At 36.4% G+C, this 21105-nt stretch overlaps 1 protein-coding gene across 1 annotated transcript in view; it reads right to left on the bottom strand.

Moving 5' to 3' along the window:
• The window catches only part of LOC139703057 (zinc finger protein 723-like), a 38902-nt gene extending 38555 nt beyond the window's left edge, over nucleotides 1–347 (bottom strand). Inside the window, 1 exon segment of the mRNA XM_071605977.1 lies at nucleotides 288–347. Within this exon segment, the coding sequence (XP_071462078.1) occupies nucleotides 288–347 (60 nt within the window).
• Nucleotides 348–21105: the final 20758 nt, after the last annotated feature.

The raw sequence follows: 21105 nt of genomic DNA, 5'->3' as shown, positions 1-21105 counted from the left end.
GAAAAGACTGTGGAATGAGACGGATATCATTATCTTTAGTACATGTATTAAAACAAATGATATGACTCTACTTTGTGTACAACCAGAGACATGAAAAAAATGTGTTCTATTAGTATAATATTACCTGAATTGCATTCTGTGTGATATATCAAATTAGAATAAATAAAATTTAAAAAACGTATTTCTTTTAATCCCTATTAAAAAAAATTGAAGAAGATTAAAACTGGGTACTTGCACAAGCAAGGCAACTTCTGTACCACTGAGCCACATCCCTAGCACAAATGTACCGAACTAATATTGGTTATTTCTTTTTGAAAGACTTTCTTATGTCCCACCTTCATGTCCATTGTTTGTCCCTCCTCATATCCATTGTTTTATACCATTTGTTATTATTAAAATGATATTTTCTCCTATCTTAAGTAACACTATACTATTATTATTAGTTTCTTGACACAAGCTAAGAACACCAAGTGGTCGACCACAACCTTATCCTGTTTTACACCTACTTTTTGTAGATTTGCCTGTGTGTCAAACCCAAACCTCATTTCCCTGCTGATCAGTGTCCTCAATCTAAGAAGGCCATTCAGTCCCAGGGGCTTTCTTGTCTCCTTGCTCTCGCATTAGCCCAAAGTGAATCTCCCTCATCCCCACTAGGACATCAGCCCTGCATTTTTACCTACCACACCTAGATACAAGATCGGGCCAGGAAGACAAAACAGAAAAACAACCCAAGGACAGTAAGCTGTGTGAGACAAGAGTAAGGTTGCCCATCTATAGGAGCAAACCAAACCCTGTCACATAAGTGGCATATAGAGAAACCTGACGTGCTATTTTCAGATTGCCCTTAAGAATAACACACATATGTGCTTATGAAAATTCCAATTTACACAATCATTGTAATTTTTTGTACCAGGAATTGAACCCAGTGCTTCTCCACTTAGGCACAACCCTAGCTTTTTAAAACGTATTTTACTTGGACACAGGATCTTGTCAAGTTGTTTAGGACACCACTTGACTGCTGAGGCTGGCTTTGAACTCACAATCCTCCTGCCTCACTGGAATCACAGGTGTGAGTCATCAAACCCAGTTGTCATCTTTCAGTTTGATCATTGTATTACCAACTCCACTCTCTCAAAATCCAGTGCCAACAGATTTGCCACCATTTTTTAATCTAAATTCCTGAAATCATGTGAAACTGATTATACCTGCCCACAATTACCTTTCTGTTACAAAATCAGCCCTCATTTTAGAAGAAAAAAACTGACCTGTAGTTAAAGCACAGTATACAAAAATGGACATAACAAATATCTGTGAGATACTTTAACAATAGCTAATTATACTTTATTGTCACCTGTTGATGAAACTGTCTCCAAAATAGGAAGTCATTTATGACCTTAGATATGATCTAAGAAATATGAACATGGAGACTTCATGCCTTGTATGTTATCAGGCCATTATAGCCTGAAATAAGAAAGCAACAGCAAGAAAAATGCAAAATACTACAAAAAAACCTCATCCTTATTAAAAACACAAAGGTAAACTATTCCATAAATTAGTACAAGGGAAGAATAAAGATCAGAAATAAAATTAAGAAAATGGAGAATGAAATAATAATACAAATGACTTATGAAGAAACAGTTGGTTCTTTGAAATGAATAAAATGAAAAAAAAAAACCTTTAGACAAAGCAAATCAAAAAGCAGATTGAATTCTTAAAATCAGAGGGGGAAAGTGGAGCACTTCCTAAAGAAACCAATGTAATTCAGAGGATTATCAGGGACTACTGGAATATTGAAGTACATTGGAAAATCTAGAAGAAACGATTAAATGCATAAGTGTATATAATCTACCAAAATTGAAGCAGGTAGATTGACAAACCCAAAATAAAAATAAAAAGCAGGACTGGGGTTATGGTTCAGTGGTAGAGCACTTGCCTAGCATATATGAGACCTTGGGTTTAATCCTCAGCACCACATTAAAAAATGAATTTAAAAAATAATAAATGTCTTTCACCTATTGCACAAGAATTAAAAACCAAGAATCAACAAATGGCATAGATTCATAAACATTTTTCTCAGCAAAAGAAATAATCTGTGAAGTGAACAGGGAACCTACATCCTGGGAACAGGTTTTTTTTTTGTTTGTTTGTTTTTTGTTTTTTTTTAACCTCTCACACATCAGATAAAGCTCTAATCTCTAGTATATATAAAGAGTTCAACAAGATAAGTACCAAAAAACCAAATAATCCAATCAATAAATGGGCCAAGGACCTGAACAGACATTTCTAAGAGGATATACAATCAATCAATATATGAAAAAAAATGCTCATCATCTGTAGCAGTCAGAGAAATGCAAATCAAAACTACTCTAAGATACCATCTCACTCCAGTCAGAATGGCAGCTATTATGAAGACAAACAATAAGTGTAAATAAAGGTACACTCATACATTACTGGTGGGACTGCAAACTAGTGCTACAAATTTGGAAAGCAGCATGGAGATTCCTTGGAAAGCTGTGAATGGAATCACCATTTGATCCAGCTATCCATCTTCTTGAACTATACTCAATGGACCTAAAAACAGCATACTACAGGGACACAGCCACATCAATGTTTATACAGTACAATTCACAATAGCTAAACTATAGAACCTACCTAGATGTCCTTCAGTGGATGAATGGATTAAAAAACATGTGGCATTTATACACATTGGAATATTACTCAGCACTAAAAAAGAACATAATCATGGCATTTGCAGGTAAATGGATGCTGTTGGAGAAGATATTGGTAAGTGAAGTTAGCCAATCTCCAAAAAACAAATGCCAAATATTTTCTCTGATATAAGGGGGTAACTCAAAGTTGGGTGGGGAGGAAGATTACCTCTAGGTAGGGAATAGGGGTGGGAGGCAAAAGGAGGGAGAAGGGAAATAGCAAGGATGGTGGAAGGATATGCTCATCATTATACAAAATTCACATATGAAGATTTGATTTTGGTGTCGGCATATCTTATATAAAAACTTATATAAAAACAGATATGATAAATTGTATTATAAAGGTGTATTAAAATTGTAATGCAAAAAAATCAATAAGAGCTCATGTAGAATGGCATAGTTTGCTATGAATGTACTTTATATACAGAGTTATGAAAAACTGTAGTGTGAATGGATAATTATGAATGTAATGCATTTCACTATAGTCATGTAGAAAAGAAATAATAAAGGTCCTCAATTTTTTTTTTAAAAAGAATGCAATTGAATCAGTAATACGAAACCTTCAAAAAAATAAAAAATAAACCAGTTCTATACAACAGGAATTTAATACTAAATACTGGATCATTAAGAAGGAATTAACATAATGCTTCTCAAATTATTTTATAAATAGAGAAGCAGATATAAAATGTTACAAATAGTAAAGAAAGGGGTTAGGGCTGTAGCTCAGTGGTAAAGGGCTTGCCTCGCATGAGTGAGGCACTGGGTTCAATCCTCAGCACCACATAAAAACAAAGTTCATCTACAACTAAATAATTTAAAAAGACAAATTATCTCTGTTTGCAAATTATATGATTTTAACTTTAGAAAATTATACAGTTTTCACCAGAACACTGTTAGAGCGGATGAACAAGTTCAGAAAAGTTGCAGAATAAATAAATAAACAAACAATCAAACAAACAAAACGATTGGCCAAAATAATAAATCTATTGAGAAATACATCAGAAAATTCATTCTATTTCAAATAACTTAAAATGATTCATTACAAGTCTTAGCAAAGATAAGAAATAGCACTACAAGCAAATTTACAAAAATAATAAAACCCCAGAAAAGGAAGCAGTTCTGGAACCCTGTAAATTCTGTAGACCATCAACCCAGAGACCTCAGTATTCCTGACTTCAAATTATATGACCACACCACAGGGACAGAAGTAGAGTCCTTTTGGGAAGAGACACGGAGACCAGTGAGAGGATACAAGCTACAGAGATCTACAGAATTTACTTCAGTTGATTATTGACAAAGGTTCCTAAATATGGAGAGAAGAAATCCTCTTTAACAAGTTAAGCTGGGAAAATGGAATATTCACAGGACAATGTCAACTGGACTGAAGACCAGAGAATACACCCCAGAACTTTAAAATTGATAAAATAAAACCTAAGGGAAGCACTGAAGTAGGCAGGTGTGGAGAGCCACTCTGAGCTTCTGTAGCCTCTTCACTTGGCCCTGAGCCCAGGGGATTCTGGTTTGGGTTTGCAAGCAATTTCGTGGTCCTCCCACTTAATGGATTATGCAGAGCAGGGACCTCAGTCTTTTCTGGGCCAGGGAGGCTGCTCTGGTGGCCCTGGAGTTGAGCATCACCCATTGGGCCTGGACAGCCAACCTCCTACCTTAAGTGGACAAAGAACATTCTATGGCAAAACCTTTGCTGTTCCCCCATGTAAATAAACCAAACCTGGGCTCTCATGCTCCCCTTCCAGTGTGGAAGCTCAACTCCTAAGAGCCATCTCATCTCCACTTTCTACAGTTACTTCCTGTGTCATGTGGCATTGATGCCTTCCTTTGCTTAGCTTTATTTTACAGCCACCTCACTCCACACAGGGGAACCCAGCTGCCATTGCCTGTGAGGGCCTTGGTGAGAGGCAGTGACTCTAAAAAATACTCAGAGCACAGCAAATAATATCAAGGACCAATACTGTTTATGGCTATGCACAGCAAAGGGGAAAATAACAGCATAAAGAGACAACATACTGAAAGAGAATTTTTTGCCATTTACTACTCTAACAAATGACAAATGATTAATATCTGATTATATATATATATATATATATATATATATATATATATATATATATATATATATAGAGAGAGAGAGAGAGAGAGAGAGAGAGAGAGAGAGTACATTTCAGAGAGCTCTCTCTGAAATCTCTATCTCTGAAATCTGTCTCTCTCGGAAATATCTGTCTGTTTCTGAAATCTCTGTCTCTCTGAAAACTCTGTCTCTCTGGAATCTCTGTCTCTCTGGAATCTCTGTCTCTCTGGAATCTCTCTCTCTCTCTCTCTCTAAAATATCTCTCTGAAATAGCTCTCTCTCTGAAATAGCTCTCTCTCTGAAATAGCTCTCTCTGAAATATCTCTCAGAATTATCTCTCTCTGAAATATCTCTCAGAATTATCTCTCTCTGAAATATCTCTCATTGAAATCTCTGAAATGCCTCTCTCTGTCTCTCTGAAATCTCTTATTGAAATCTCTGAAATGTTTCTGTTTCTCTGAAATCTCTAAAATATCTCTCTGTCTCTCTTGCTTTGTCTCTCTCTGAAATGTCTCTTTCTGACTCTGACTCTGTCTCTCTCTCTGAAATGTCAATGTCTCTGAAATTTCTCTGTCTCTGAAATGTCTCTCTCTGTCTGTCTTTCTCTGAAATGTAAGTCTCCAAAATGTCTCTCTGTAATGTTTGCTTCCCTCTGAAATGTCTCTTTCTGTCTGCCTCTGTGTCTCCCTGTGTCTCTCTCTGTCTTTCTGTCTCTGTCTCTCTCTGAAATGTGTCACTCTGTCTTTCTCTGAAATGTCTCTATATCTCTCTCTGTCTCATCTCACTGTCTCTGAAATATCTGTCACTCTGCCTCTGTCTCTCTCTCTCTGTAATGTCTCCCTCTGAAATCTGTCTCTCAAATCTGTCTCTCAAATCTCTGTCTCAAATTTCTCAAATCCCTCAAATCTCAAATCTCTCTCTCAAATCTCAAATCTCTCTCTCAAATCTCAAATCTCTGTCTCTCAAATCACTCTCTCTGTGTCTGTCTCTCTCTGAAATATCTCCTTCTCTGAAATGTCTCTCTCTGTCTCTGAAATGTCTGTCACTCTCTGTCTCTGTGTCTGTCTCTGAAATGTCTCCCTTTGCCTCCATCTGCCTCTCAAATCTCTGTCTCTCTCAAATCTCTCTCTCTGAAATGTGTCTGTCTCTCTGAAATGTCTCCCTCTCTGAAATATCTTCCTCAGTCTCTCTCTCTGAAATGTCTCTGTCTCTCTCTGAAATGTCTCTTTCAGTCTATGTCTCTCTGTGTCTGTCTCTGAAATGTCTGTCACTCTCTGTCTCTGTCTGTTTCTGAAATGTCTGTCACTCTCTGTATCCCTCTGAAATGTCTCCCTCTGTCTCCATCTCTGTCTCTCAAATCTCTGTCTCTCTCTGAAATGTGTCTGTCTCTGTCTCTGAAATGTCTCTGTCTCTCTCTGAAATGTCTCTGTCTCTCTATATGTCTGTCTCTCTCTGAAATGTCTGTCTCTCTGTATGTCTGTCTCTCTCTGAAATGTCTCTGTTTGTCTCTGTCTCTGAAATGTCTGTCACTCTGTCTCTCTCTGAAATGTCTCCCTCTGAAATGTCTATGTCTCTCCAATCTCTCTCTGTCTCTCTCTCCAATCTCTCTCAAATCTCTTCTCTCAAATCTCCCTCTCTATGTCTCTCTCTCCAATCTCTCTCAAATTTCTCAAATCTCTCTCACATCTCTGTCTCTCAAATATTTGTCTCTGTCTCTCTCTCAAATCTTTGTCTCTCAAATCTCTGTCTCTCTCTGAAATGTCTCTGTCTCTCTGAAATGTTTCCCTCTCTGAAATATCTCTCTTGGTCTGTCGCTGAAATATCTCTTGCATGTCTGTCTCTGAAGTGTCTCCCACTCTGAAATATCTCTCTCAGTCTCTCTGAAATATCTCTCACTCTGTCTCTCTCTGAAATGTCTCTCTCTGAAATGTCTCTGTCTCTCCCTCTGAAATATCTCTGTCTTTCTGTCTCTGAAATGCCTCTCACTCTGTCTCTGTCTCTCTCTAAAATGTGTCTCTATCTCTGAAATGTCTTTCTATCTCTGTCTCTCTCTGAAATGTCTCCCTCTGAAATGTCTGTCTTTGTCTTTGTCTTTCTGTCTCTGTCTCTCAAATCTCTCTATGTCTGTCTCTATGTCTCTCTCTCAAATCTCTCTCTCTCTCATCTCTCTCTCTAATCTCTGGCTCTCTGTCTCATCTCTCTATGTCTTAAATCTCTCTCAAATCTCTGTCTCTCAAATCTGTCTCAAATCTCTCTCTCAAATTTCTGTCTCTCACATCTCTCTGTCTCACATCTCTCTCATCTCTGTCTCTCTCACATCTCTCTCTTTCTGTCTCTCACCTCTGTATCCCTCTTACATCTCTCTCTCTCTCAAAACTCTGTCTCTCACTCTGTGTCTCTCTCAAAACTCTGTCTCTCACTCTGTGTCTCTCTCAAATCTTTCTGTCTCTCTGACACACACTCACACACTCTGACTCACACTCTAACTCACACACTCTCACACACTCTGAAATGTCTATATATATTTAAGAAATCAACATGAAAATAAAATACAAATTAACCCATTCAACACTTGGACCAAAAAACAAAAACAAAAACAAAAACAAAACAAAACAAAACAAAAAACAGAAGCTTCTCAAAGAAGTTAAAATGGCCAACAATTTTGTGAAAACATTTCAACATCTTTAGGCATCTCAGAAATGCAAATCAACTGTCTCCTGAGATTTTGCCTCACTGTAGTCAGAAGAGCCATCATCTAGAGTAAAAACCACCACCAGTGCTGGCAAGAATGTAGGGAAATGGAAACCCTTATATAATGTTGGTGGGAGTGAACTGGAACAGACAGAATGGAAATCATTATGTGATTTCCTTAGAAAACTAGAAACTGGAATTATATGATACAACTATTCTATGAGATCACTCCTCAGTATATATTTCAAAGAGTTAAAGACACCACACATTAACCATTTCCATGTTTACCACCACATGATTTACAATGGCTAAGTTATGAGGTCTAGCCAGGTGTGCATTAACTGATGAAGGGATAAAGAAAATGTGGTATCCCTACACAATGGGGATTTTTTCAAGCACAAAGAGCAAAGTCAACTGTTGGCAAGAAAATGGATGCAATTTGGGAGCAGTATGTTAACTCCAATAAGCCAGACTTACAACAATTAGTGTTGTATGTTTAATCTCATAGGTGGAATGAATGGAAAAGAAAAAAGGCATCTTTTGAAAATAGAAGATAAAACATTAAGATAAAGGAAGGGAATCAGTGAGGGCCAGGAGATACTGAGGAGTGAAATTGATCTCAATGTAATGTTCTTCTAAGAAAATGATGCAATGGAAACAACCACATTGTATAATTAACAGGAAATGGAACAATGTTTATGCATTCCACTGACTACTGTTGCTTTTGCCTCATTTGTGATTTCTATTTCCAGGTGGAAATGCAAAATTGAAAGGCACAAAGTCTTGACAGATGGATTAAAGAACCAAGGTACTGGACTTTCCTGATGCTAGAAAATATCACTTTTATTTATTTTTCCTGTCTAGTTCCATAAAATGCAATTACATGAGATGGTATTCTGGGTAATATATGAGGTTTCCCCAAAAGGTTCATGTATGAAATTGTGCAAGATTCCTTACAGATGAAATGGTTAGATTATGAGCACAATGAACAAATCCACTGATATGCATCAACTGGGTGATATAATTAGGAAGATGGGTTGTGTCTGGAGGAAGTAGTTTCCTGATATCTGCCTTTGGAGTTTATGTAATGTCCCTGTTTAATGGCATCCTCTCTTGGCTCTGTGGCAATCATGTTCTGAGCTGATTTCCTTTGTCACACCCTTCCATCCTGATGCTCTGCCTCAGCTATGACCCAAAGCTATGGTGTTAGTGACTGGAATGAACCTCTAAATCCATGATGAGCTAAAATAAAATATTCCTCCCTCCAAGTTTTTCTTCTCAGGTTCTTTGGTCACAGTGATTCAAAGCCGCCTCAAAGCAGGGTTCCTGAGCAAGCAACTATTTATTTAATTAGTGAAATAAATTTAAAGGGTGAATCTGGCTTCCTGTGAGACGTAGTAAATTATATTAACAAAGAAACAAATCATGTTTCAAAATGGAGAAAAAATAGAATACAAACATGGAAAATACTTAATAGAAACTAGTTTAGGGAGAATGGCACTAATGAGGACCTAAAATAATTTCCACAGTATAGTGGAGGAAAATGTATACTTAAAAATAGTGGTCAGATTATGAGTTTTGTAGGGGTAGAGAATTTCCAAAAAAAAAAGCACCTACACATGAAACTTAAAAAATGATTTAAAAATGTAAATAAATGAAAAATATTTTTTTCTTAGCCCATCTGAGGAATGATATCACAAGACAACCTGGCATTTTGAAGATAAGGGATTTTTGAAAACAGGCTACATATCTTTGATGTCTCCCTGAAAACTATATAAACTAGTAAAGTTAAATCGGTATTTTTGAGCCAGTCCAGAAATATATATATATATCTGGGTGAGTGAAACTGAAGTCCTTGACCCCAGCATGTGTATGTTCCCCTTGACCATCCATGCTATTCCTCAGGAATCACAGAATATGTGTCAAGAAAAATGGGGTGATACTTTCAGAATGTTTCCCACGTGGTGCTGATGTGAAGACCACTACTGACTCCTAGATCTCTGGAGTAATCTCTCACATATTTTCTACAGCATTAAAAAAATCCTTACTAGCAAAATAGCACCAAACCTAGGCCAAATGACACTTGGAGAAAACTCACTATAGGCGAGGATGTGAGAATAAGGTCATTGCCTGGATCCCTGCAAACTTCCAATTCCCACCAAAAACCCTAAAACTTTAATCTACAAAACACTGTTGTTACTCTATAGGTTTGTAGTGCTCTTGTAGGGTTCCAAGATCCCTCCTTGGTGGGCAAGGACAATATTAACTGATCCCAATATCAATGATATATTGCCTATGAAAAATTGTTGTTATTAAGACATTTACAGTTTAGTCTCAATGTAAAAAAATGTTGGATTCAATTATTATCTAAATATAATATTAGTTAAAATACAGGATATTAAATAGTCAAATTTGAGGGGGGAAGAAAAATAAAAGAAGAAAAAACAAAAGGGCTATACAATACCTCGATATTATATTATATTATACAGATGACTCAGTCCTCCTATTTCATGCAAAGTTCCTGGTTTCACATATGTTGGGGATGTGAGGTGGGAGAATAGAGGGGCAGAACAGAAAACAAAGAAGAAACCAGGATTGTTGCTAGTTTCAGAGATCCATTTCTTTTCTGTTTGTCTTCTCATCCAATAGATGAGGTTGTCTGTTTTAAGCTGGTGTCTTCTGGATGGTGTAGGTAACCAGGGTGGGAAGTCTGTTCCTGGTGTAGGGTGTCTGGAAGCAAGTAGTGCTACCCGCCAGTCCCTGCAGAGAGATTGCACCTCATGGGTCTCTTTTTGGGACTACTTGTCTGACTTGAGCACCCAGTATTTTGTCCCTCTTTTGCCTGGAGAATTCCCAGCTCCTGATCTCTCTGTAGGGCTACAAACTTTATTCCCATGCCCTCTCACTTAGCAGTTCCCCACTGTGGGATCTCTCACAGCCAGGCTCACACAAGATGAGTGTACCCTGGTCACACTGAACAGCTGCCCAATTGGCAGACCCACTGAGCTGGAAAGGAAGACACATGAGCAACATGAAAAGACAAGAAAAGAAAGTACCCCAAACAAATCAAGACAACATATCATTAGAATCATTGGCAGCCAGAGCAGAAAAAATAATGACAGAGGAAAGACTTCAGGATATACATGATTAAAATGTTCTGTGACTTCAGGGAAGATGTAAGAGAGCAGATACAAGCAATGAACAGTCACTTTGACAAGGAGCTACATAAACAACTCCAAGAAGCAAAAGATCACCTCAACAGGGAGATAGAGGTTCTAGAATCAAACCAAACAGAGATCCTTGAAATGAAACAAACAATAAAACAAATTAAAAGCTCAAATTAAATCATTACCAACAGATAGACCACTTGGAAGATACAACATCAGACAATGAAGATAAAATAAATAACCCTGAAGATAACATGGACCACACAGTGATAATGGCAAGAAACCACAAGCAGAACACTCAACAAATATGGGATACCATAAAAAAGAACAAATTTAAGAGTTATCAGGATAGAGGAAGGCATAGAGTCCAAACCAAAGGAATGAACAATGTATTCAAAGAAAAGATACCAGAAATCTTTCCAAACATGAAGAATTGGAAATCCAAATTCAAGGAACTTACAGGACACCAAAGGAACAAAATCACAAGAGACCCACACCAAGGCACATTAAAATAAAAATGTCCAACATGCAGATTAAGGAGAGAATTTTAAAAGTTCCAAGAGAAAGGAATCATATTACATATAGGGGAAAACCAATTAGGATAACAGATTTTTCAACACAGACCCTGAAAGATAAAAAATCCTGAAACAACGTATATCAAGCTCTGAAAGATAATTGGTGCCAACCAAGAATCTTTTATCCAGCAAAGTTAACCTTCAGATTTGAAGATGAAATAAAAACCTTCCACAATAAACAAAAATTAAAAGAACTTATAGCTAGAAAATTGGCACTACAAAACGTACTTCACAAAACATTCCATGAAGAGTAAATGAAAAACAACAATGAAAATCAGCTGAGGGATGTAGTACCCTAAAGGAAAAACTAATAAAGAAGAAAAATCAAGTCAATTTAAACAAAAACACAGAAATATGTCTGGAAATACAAACCATGTCTCAATAATAACCCTGAATGTCAATGGCTTAAACTCACCAAACAAAAGACATAGGCAAGCAGACTGGATTTTAAAAAAGAGACCCAACAATATGCTGCCTACAGGAGACTCATCTGACAGGAAAAGATATACACATACTGAAGGTGAAATGTTGGGAAAAATCATGCCACTCACACGGACTGCGGAAGCAAGCAGGGGTGTCCATACTCAGACTTCAAGCCAAAATTAATCAAAAGGGATAAAGAAGGACACTACATACTGCTCAAGGGAACCATACACCAACAAGACATAACAATCATAAATATAAATGTCCCAAATGGTGCAGCTATGTTCAAACAAACTCTTCAAGTTCAAGAGTCAAATCGACCACAACACAATAATCTTGGATTACTTTAACACACCTCTCTCACCATTGGACAGATATTTCAAACAAAAGTTGAATAAAGAAACTATAGAGCTCAATAACACAATCAATAACTTAGACTTAACTGACATATATAGAATATTTCAACCTGTATCAAGCACATACACATTCTTCTCAGCAGCACATGTATTCTTCTTAGCAGCACATGTATTCTTCTCAGCAGCACATGGATCCTTCTCAAAAATAGACCATACACTATTCCCAAAAAGCTCCACCAGAAAACTTCTAGAACTAATAAATGAATTCAGCAAAGTAGCAGGTTATAAAATCAACACCAATAAATCAAAGTCATTTCTGTATTTCAGTGACAAATCCTCTGACAAGGAAATGAGGAAAACTACCCCATTTAAAATAATCTCAAAAAATACTTGGGAATCCACTTAGGAGGTGAAAGATCTATGCAATGGAAACTACATAAACCTAAAGAGAAAAATCAAAGAAGACTTTAGAAGATGGAAAGATCTACCTTGTTCTTGGATAGGCAGAATTACTATTAGTAAAATGACCATACTACCAAAAGCACTATACAGGTTCAATGCAATTCTGATTAAAATATCAATGGCACTCCTCATAGAAATAGAAAAACCAATCATGAAATTCATCTGAAAAAAATAAGAGACTCAGAATAGCTAAAGCAATTCTAAGCAGGAACATCAGTATACCAGAAGCAGGTGGCATCAGTATACCAGAACTTAAACTATACTACAGAGCAATAGTAACAAATCAGCATGGTATTGGTACCAAAACAGACTGGTAGACCAATGGTATAGAATAGAGGACACAGAGACCAACCCACAAAATTACAATTATCTTATATTAGACAAAGGTGCCAAAAACATGCCCTGGAGAAAGATAGCATCTTCAACAAATGGTGCTGGGAGAACTGGAAATCCATATGCAAAAAAAAATGAAATTAAACCCCTAACTCTCACCACACACAAAACTCAAAGTAGATCAAGGACCTAGGAATTAAACTGCAGACTCTGCATCTAATAGAAGAAAAAATAGGCCCTAATCTCTATCATGTGGGATGAAGCAAAAACTTCTTTAATAAGACTCCTATAGCACAAGAATTAAAACCAAGAATCACCAAATGGGATGGAGTCCAACTAAAAAATTTTCTTCTCATCAAAAGAAACAATCTGTGGGGTGAACAGAGAGCCTACATCCTGGGAGCCCTCACACATTAGAGCACTAATCTCAAGAGTATATAAAGAACTCAAAAAGCCAAGCACCATAAAACAAAAACAAAACAAAACAAAAAACAAAAAAAACCAAATAACCCAATAAAAAAATGGGCCAAGGACCTGAACAGACACTTCTCAGAAGGGGATATACAATCAATCAACAAATATATGGGAAAAAGTTTATCATCTCTAGCAACTAGAGAAATGCAAATCAAAACTACTCTAGATATCATCTCACTCCAGTAAGAATGACAGCTATTATGAAGACAAGCAACAGTAAGTGTTGGCGAGGATGTGGAGGAAAAGGCACATTCATACATTGCTGATGGGACTACAAATTAGTGCAGCCAATATGGAAAGCAGTATGAAGATTCCTTGGAAAACCAGGAATGGAACCACCACTTGACCCAGCTATCCCACTCCTCAGTTTATACCCCAAATTCTTAAAAACAGCATACTACAGGGACACAGCCACATCAATGTTTACAGCAGCACAATTCACAATAGCTAAACTGTGGAGCCAACATACATGCCCTTCAGTTGATGAATGGATTACAAAATGAGGCATATATATATACACAATGGAATTTTACTCAGCAATAAAGGAGAATGAAATCATGGCATTTTCAGGGAAATGGATGGCATTGGAGAAGATAATGCTAAGTGAAGTTAGCCAACCTCCAAAAAACAAATGCCGAATGTTTTCTGACATGAGGAGGCTGATTCAAAGTGGGGTAGGGAGGGGGAACATGGATGAATACACAAATTCTAGATAGGGAACAGGGGTGGGAGGGAAAAAGAGGGGCATGGGGTTAGCAAGGATGGTGGAATATGATGGACATCATCATCATCATCCAAAGTACACGTATGAAGACATGAATTGGTGACAACATACATTTATACAACCATAGATATTAAAAATTTTGCTGTATACATGTAATAAGAATTGTAATGCATTCTGCTGTGATTTATTTTAAAAAATCAACAAAAATAAAATAAATACACTTCAATAAAAATAAAATAAATACACTTCAACCATTCACCAAGATATTAAATTGAATTTTTGTTCTAGAGGTCAGCTGCAGGAGGAGCAGGAATACATGTTAATTTCAATAATAATACCTACTGGGATATACTTGGGTGAAATATGAGACAGAATATTGATGGTAGGAAAGGTGCAGAAAATCTGGGAGGAAAAAAGTTATCATGAAAGCAATCAAAATTCCCTCAAGCTCAGCAGGTAGTAGCTGTGATGACAAATGTCAATCTCAGCCCAATTCTTCCTAGGTTAACACAGATCCTCACTTCATGCATGGGGAATACTGCTCATCAGCAGTTTAAGAAATGAAAGAATGATCAAAGCTCATCATTGGAGAAAATGTCTATTTATTGAGGTACAGCTCTGCATATTTATAGAGCCGGGGGTGGTTTGACAATTATGACAGTTTAATGGTTGATCGGTTTGACAGTTGGCATGGGGTGCTTTCTGATTGGTGGGTAAGGATCATATGAGCCAGCAAGACTAGTCTGATTGGTGGGTAAAAATCATGTGAGCCCAGCAGGGCTAACAATTGGATGGCTCTTCTTGGGGGATGGGGAAGTTAGTCTTTGGAGCTGAGGAGACACCGGACAAGAAATATTTACCCAAATTTAATATCCTACACAATGTATTTTGCTTGCAATGTACATTTTTATCTAAGATCACAGTTTTTTACTTCAATATTGGTTATTTATTTATTTTTTTGCATTTTTATGATTTTTAGAGTCTGCTGGGTAATTTTTACAAAACGACTTTTGGATTTTGGCTTAATTATATTGAATTTGCAGACCCACTGTGAAATATTGTGGTTTTAACAAAATCAAACTTTTGATCATTGGATATTAGCTGTTTTCCAATTTTGTTTCCATATATATATATATATATATATATATATATATATATATATATATATTTTTTTTTTTTTTTTTTATTTTACTTTCACCTTTACATTGCGGTGAACAGTTCTTTTGTTAATACTTTCATTTTAAATTATTTTTCCTATATCTGTGAATGGATTTATGCCTCGATTTTAACACTGCCCATTGCTAGTGTATATAATTTACATGACTTAATGTTGACCATTTAACCAATGACATTATTGAACCAATTTAAGTATTATGTTTCATTAGTGCATGTAAATTGCTTAGAAATATAAAAATAATAGAATCATATGCATATGCTGACTTTTGATGTATAAAATCCTATTCAATGTTCTCAGAACAATATTTAGAAGTCAGAAAAACATACATGTTTTTTTTTTTCTTTTTTTCTAAAACTAAATTGTGAAACACTTTGTTTCTCACAGTTAAATATGAAAACAGTTCATAGCTGTCCTTTAGTGAATTGAAATAGAATTTTTCTCTGGTCTTAATTGGCCATAGGTTTTACAGTAATTTGGTAGGTGATCTGCCAAAAGCTTTTCTCTATCAAAATGATTTTTGGAAATTTACCATATTGTCCTGTTTTGTTTTTTTTGGTGGGTTGATTTTTGGAGCTGGGTGTTTGCCAGGTTGGCCTCACATTCCTTAGCCCAAATCCTCCTCCTGCTGTAGCCTCAGAGGTAGCTGGGACTAGTGGCATGATCTCCCATATCAGCTTTTCAACTTCTCAAATATATTTACAATTAAGTTAAATGTTGGTTTGTAGGTTTATTTTATATTTCTTCACATCTGGGTCTACTAATGTATTCTCTTGATTCCTGAGGTAATTTTCAAAGTTCATGATTATCTAGCAATTTATCTATATTTGGTTGTTTTCCAGGCTCAAGACTTTCTTGGCAATTAAGATGGAAAGGTGAGCAAGCATAATGTAGGGAAATGAGAACCTGGTATTTTGTGAATTGACCAATATCTCAGGATGCCCTGTGCATGTTGAAGAGTGTGCACCCATAATACTGTGAGACAAATGAAGCAGAAAAGCTAAAATATCATTTTATTTAGCCCAATAAGTGATCTTGAGTCACTTTTATATGTCTTACACACTTGTTTAATTTTTAGGTCAGAATCTAAGTATTTTACCATATTTAAATTACGTTATTAAATGTGTTTTTTTTTTTATTTTTTATTTTTTTGGTGAGGTGTAATTAACACCAAACAAAAAGAACCCAACAAAAATAATACTTGTATCTTCCTTTGATATTCTTTTTCTCTTTTCTCTCTCCCTCTTCTTCCACCCTCACATCCAACATTTGTAAAACCAAGAACTTCTCATGGAATAGGCTACTGAGGTCTGGGAGGTCTGAATAGTATACTACACTTGTGTTGTATATTATTTTATCTCCTATTTCTACATTTTTAATTTAATTTTTACACTTTTTTTTTGTTCTCTCTACTTTCTTCCCACATATATGTCTCCTCAAAATCACTTTCTCTCTTTTCTCCTGCAACTATCGGACTTTTTATTTCTCTTCACCCTTCCTAAGATCTAATAACTCTGTATCCTCACCACCTAAACTCTCAACATCTAATCTTACACCTCATTCCTGGTTCTCTCTTTTTCCACACTAGAAACTTCAGATCCTTTTGCAAACATACTGTTTATATTGTAGATAATGATTGAACTCGCCTTTTCTGTATATTGTGACAAAGCCATGAACAACTTAATAAGAGCTATTTGGTTTAAGGCTGCATATTGTTTGTATTGGGAACTGTGAATACTGATCTTCCACTTAAAGGAGAGGTTTTGGAAACCTTTAGGGCACTATAAGCCTACAGGGTAAAAACTGTAACCCCTTCTAGCTCTGTTTTCAAGGTAAGATGCATGAACAACATGAAAAACCACGGGAAGAATGTGCCTCAAACAATGATACTACATTTTTGGAATCCATGGTCAGAACAGCAGAAGAAATTACAGAGAAGGAGTGGAGGAGGTACATCACAACAGATCTACACCAAGGCACATTATACTGAAAATGCCTAGCATACAGAATAATAGAGAATTTTTAAAACCACAGAGAAAGGAATTTTCAGATTACTTATCGGGAAAACCAATTAGGATGTGTGCTGACTTCTCAACTGAGACCCTGAAAGCTACAAGATCCTGCAAAAAGATATACAAAGCTCTATAAGAAAATGATGCAAACCAAGAATCATATCCAGCTAAATTAAACTTTAGATTTCAATTTACATGTTATTTTTATGACAAAATAAAAACCTCCCATGATACACAAAAGGTAAAAGAATTTACAGCTAGAAAGCCTGCACTACAGAACATCCTCGGCAAAATATTCCATGAGGAGGAAGTGAAAAACAATGAAAGTCAGAAAATGGAGGTATCACTCTAAAGGAAAACCTATCAAAGAGAAACCAAGTTAAGTAAAATACCAAAAAATAAACAAAAATTATTGGGAATACAAATTTTGTCTCAACAATATAAAGGAGTAGAGATAATACCATGCATCCTATCTTATCATAATGGAATGAAACTGAAAATCAACGATAAAAGAAGGAAGGAAAAATCATGCATCACTTGGAGAATGAACAATAGGTTACTGAATGATCAATGGGTTATAGAAGACATCAAGGAGGAAATTAAAAAATTCTTAGAGATTAATGAAAACACAGACACAACATATCGGAATCTATGGGACACATTGAAAGCAGTTCTAAGAGGAAAATTCATTGCTTGGAGTTCATTCCTTACAAAAAAAAAAAAAAAAAAAAAAAAAAAACCAACAAATAAATGATCTCATACTTCATCTCAAAATCCTAGAAAAAGAAGAGCAAAACAACAGCAAAAGAAGTAGAAGGCAAGAAATAATGAAAATCAGAGCTGAAATTAATGAAATCGAAACAAAAGAAACAATTGAAAAAATTGACAAAACTAAAAGTTGGTTCTTTGAAAAAATAAACAAAATCGACAGACCCTTAGCCATGCTAGCGAAGAGAAGAAGAGAGAGAACTCAAATTACTAGCATACGGGATGAAAAAGGCAATATCACAACAGACACTTCAGATATACAGAAGATAATCAAAAATTATTTTGAATCCTTATACTCCAATAAATTAGAAGATAGTGAAGGCATCAATAAATTTCTTAAGTCATATGATCTGCCCAGATTGAGTCAGGAGGATATAGACAACCTAAACAGACCAATATCAATTGAGGAAATAGAAGAAACCATTAAAAGACTACCAACAAAGAAAAGCCCAGGACCGGATGGGTATACAGCAGAGTTTTACAAAACCTTTAAAGAGGAACTAATACCAATACTTTTCAATCTACTTCAGGAAATAGAAAAAGAGGGAGAACTTCCAAATTCATTCTACAAGGCCAACATCACCCTGATACCTAAACCAGACAAAGACACTTCAAAGAAAGAAAACTACAGACCAATATCTCTAATGAACCTAGATGCAAAAATCCTCAATAAAATACTGGCTAATTGGATACAAAAACATATCAAAAAAATTGTGCACCATGATCAAGCAGGATTCATCCCTGGGATGCAAGGCTGGTTCAATATACGGAAATCAATAAATGTTATTCACCACATCAATAGACTTAAAAATAAGAACCATATGATCATCTCGATAGATGCGGAAAAAGCATTCCACAAAGTACAGCATCCCTTTATGTTCAAAACTCTAGAAAAACTAGGGATAACAGGAACATACCTCAATATTGTAAAAGCAATCTATGCTAAACCTCAGGCTGGCATCATTCTGAATGGAGCAAAACTGAAGGCATTCCCTCTAAAATCTGGAACAAGACAGGGTTGCCCTCTCTCACCACTTCTGTTCAACATAGTTCTCGAAACACTGGCCAGAGCAATTAGACAGACGAAAGAAATTAAAGGCATCAAAATAGGAAAAGAAGAACTTAAATTATCACTATTTGCAGATGACATGATTCTATACCTAGCAGACCCAAAAGGGTCTACAAAGAAACTATTAGAGCTAATAAATGAATTCAGCAAAGTGGCAGGATATAAAATCAACATGCATAAATCAAAGGCATTCCTGTATATCAGCGACAAATCCTCTGAAATGGAAATGAGAACAACCACTCCATTCACAATATGTTCAAAAAAAAAAAATACTTGGGAATCAACCTAACAAAAGAGGTGAAAGACTTATACAATGAAAACTACAGAACCCTAAAGAGAGAAATAGAAGAAGATCTTAGAAGATGGAAAAAATATACCCTGTTCATGGATAGGCAGAAGTAACATCATCAAAATGGCGATATTACCAAAAGTTCTCTATAGGTTTAATGCAATGCCAATCAAAATCCCAATGGCATTTCTTGTAGAAATAGAGAAAGCAATCATGAAATTCATATGGAAAAATAAAAGACCCAGAATAGCAAAAACAATGCTAAGCAGGAAGTGTGAATCAGGCGGTACAGCGATACCAGACTTCAAACTATACTACAGAGCAATAGTAACAAAAACAGCATGGTACTGGTACCAAAACAGGGGGGTGGACCAATGGTACAGAATAGAGGACACAGAAACCTATCCACAAAACTACAACTATCTTATATTTGATAAAGGGGCTAAAAGCATGCAATGGAGGAAGGATAGCATCTTCAACAAATGGTGCTGGGAAAACAGGAAATCCATATGCAACAAAATGAAACTGAATCCCTTTCTCTCGCCATGCACAAAAGTTAATTCAAAATGAATTCAAAATGATATCAAGGAGCTTGATATCAAATCAGAGACACGCCGTCTGATAGAAGAAAAAGTTGGCTACGATCTACATACTGTGGGGTCGGGCTCCAAATTCCTCAATAGAACACCCATAGCACAAAAGTTAATAACTAGAATCAACAAATGGGATTTACTCAAACTAAACAGTTTTTTCTCAGCAAAAGAAACAATAAGAGAGGTAAATAGAGAGCCTACATCCTGGGAACAAATCTTTACTCCTCACACTTCAGATAGAGCCCTAATATCCAGAGTATACAAAGAACTCAAAAAATTAGACAATAAGAGAACAAACAACCCAATCAACAAATGGGCCAAGGACCTGAACAGACACTTCTCAGAGGAGGACATACAATCAATCAACAAGTACATGAAAAAATGCTCACCATCTCTAGCAGTCAGAGAAATGCAAATCAAAACCACCCTAAGATACCATCTCACTCCAGTTAGATTGGCAGCCATTATGAAGTCAAACAACAACAAGTGCTGGGGAGGATGTGGGGAAAAGGGTACACTTGTACATTGCTGGTGGGACTGCAAATTGGTGCAGCCAATTTGGAAAGCAGTATGGAGATTTCTTGGAAAGCTGGGAATGGAGCCACCATTTGACCCAGCTATTCCCCTTCTCGTTCTATTCCCTAAAGACCTAAAAAGAGCATGCTACAGGGACACTGCTACATCGATGTTCATAGCAGCACAATTCACAATAGCAAGACTGTGGAACCAACCTAGATGCCCTTCAATAGATGAATGGATAAAAAAATGCGGCATTTATACACAATGGAGTATTACTCTGCATTAAAAAATGACAAAATCTTAGAATTTACAGGGAAATGGATGGCATTAGAGCAGATTATGCTAAGTGAAGCTAGCCAATCCCTAAAAAACAAATACCAAATGTCTTCTTTGATATAAGGAGAGTAACTAAGAACAGAGTAGGGTCAAAGAGCATGAGAAGAAGACTATCATTAAACAGGGATGAGGGGTGGGAGGGAAAGGGAGAGAGAAGGGAAATTGCATGGAAATGGAAGGAGACCCTCAGAGTTATACAAAAGTACATACAAGCGGAAGTGAGGGGAAAGGGAAAAATAATACAAGGGGGACAAATGAATGTCAGTAGAGGGGGCAGAGAGAGAAGAGGGGAGGGGAGGGGAGGGGAGGGGGGATAGTAGAGGATAGGCAAGGCAGCAGAACAAAA

The sequence above is a fragment of the Marmota flaviventris genome, chromosome 20, assembly GCF_047511675.1.
Source record: "Marmota flaviventris isolate mMarFla1 chromosome 20, mMarFla1.hap1, whole genome shotgun sequence".
In the NCBI taxonomy this organism is placed as follows: Eukaryota; Metazoa; Chordata; class Mammalia; order Rodentia; family Sciuridae; genus Marmota; species Marmota flaviventris.
The sequence above is the reverse complement of the archived record's forward strand: the minus strand, read 5'-3'. Positions and strand labels throughout refer to the sequence as shown.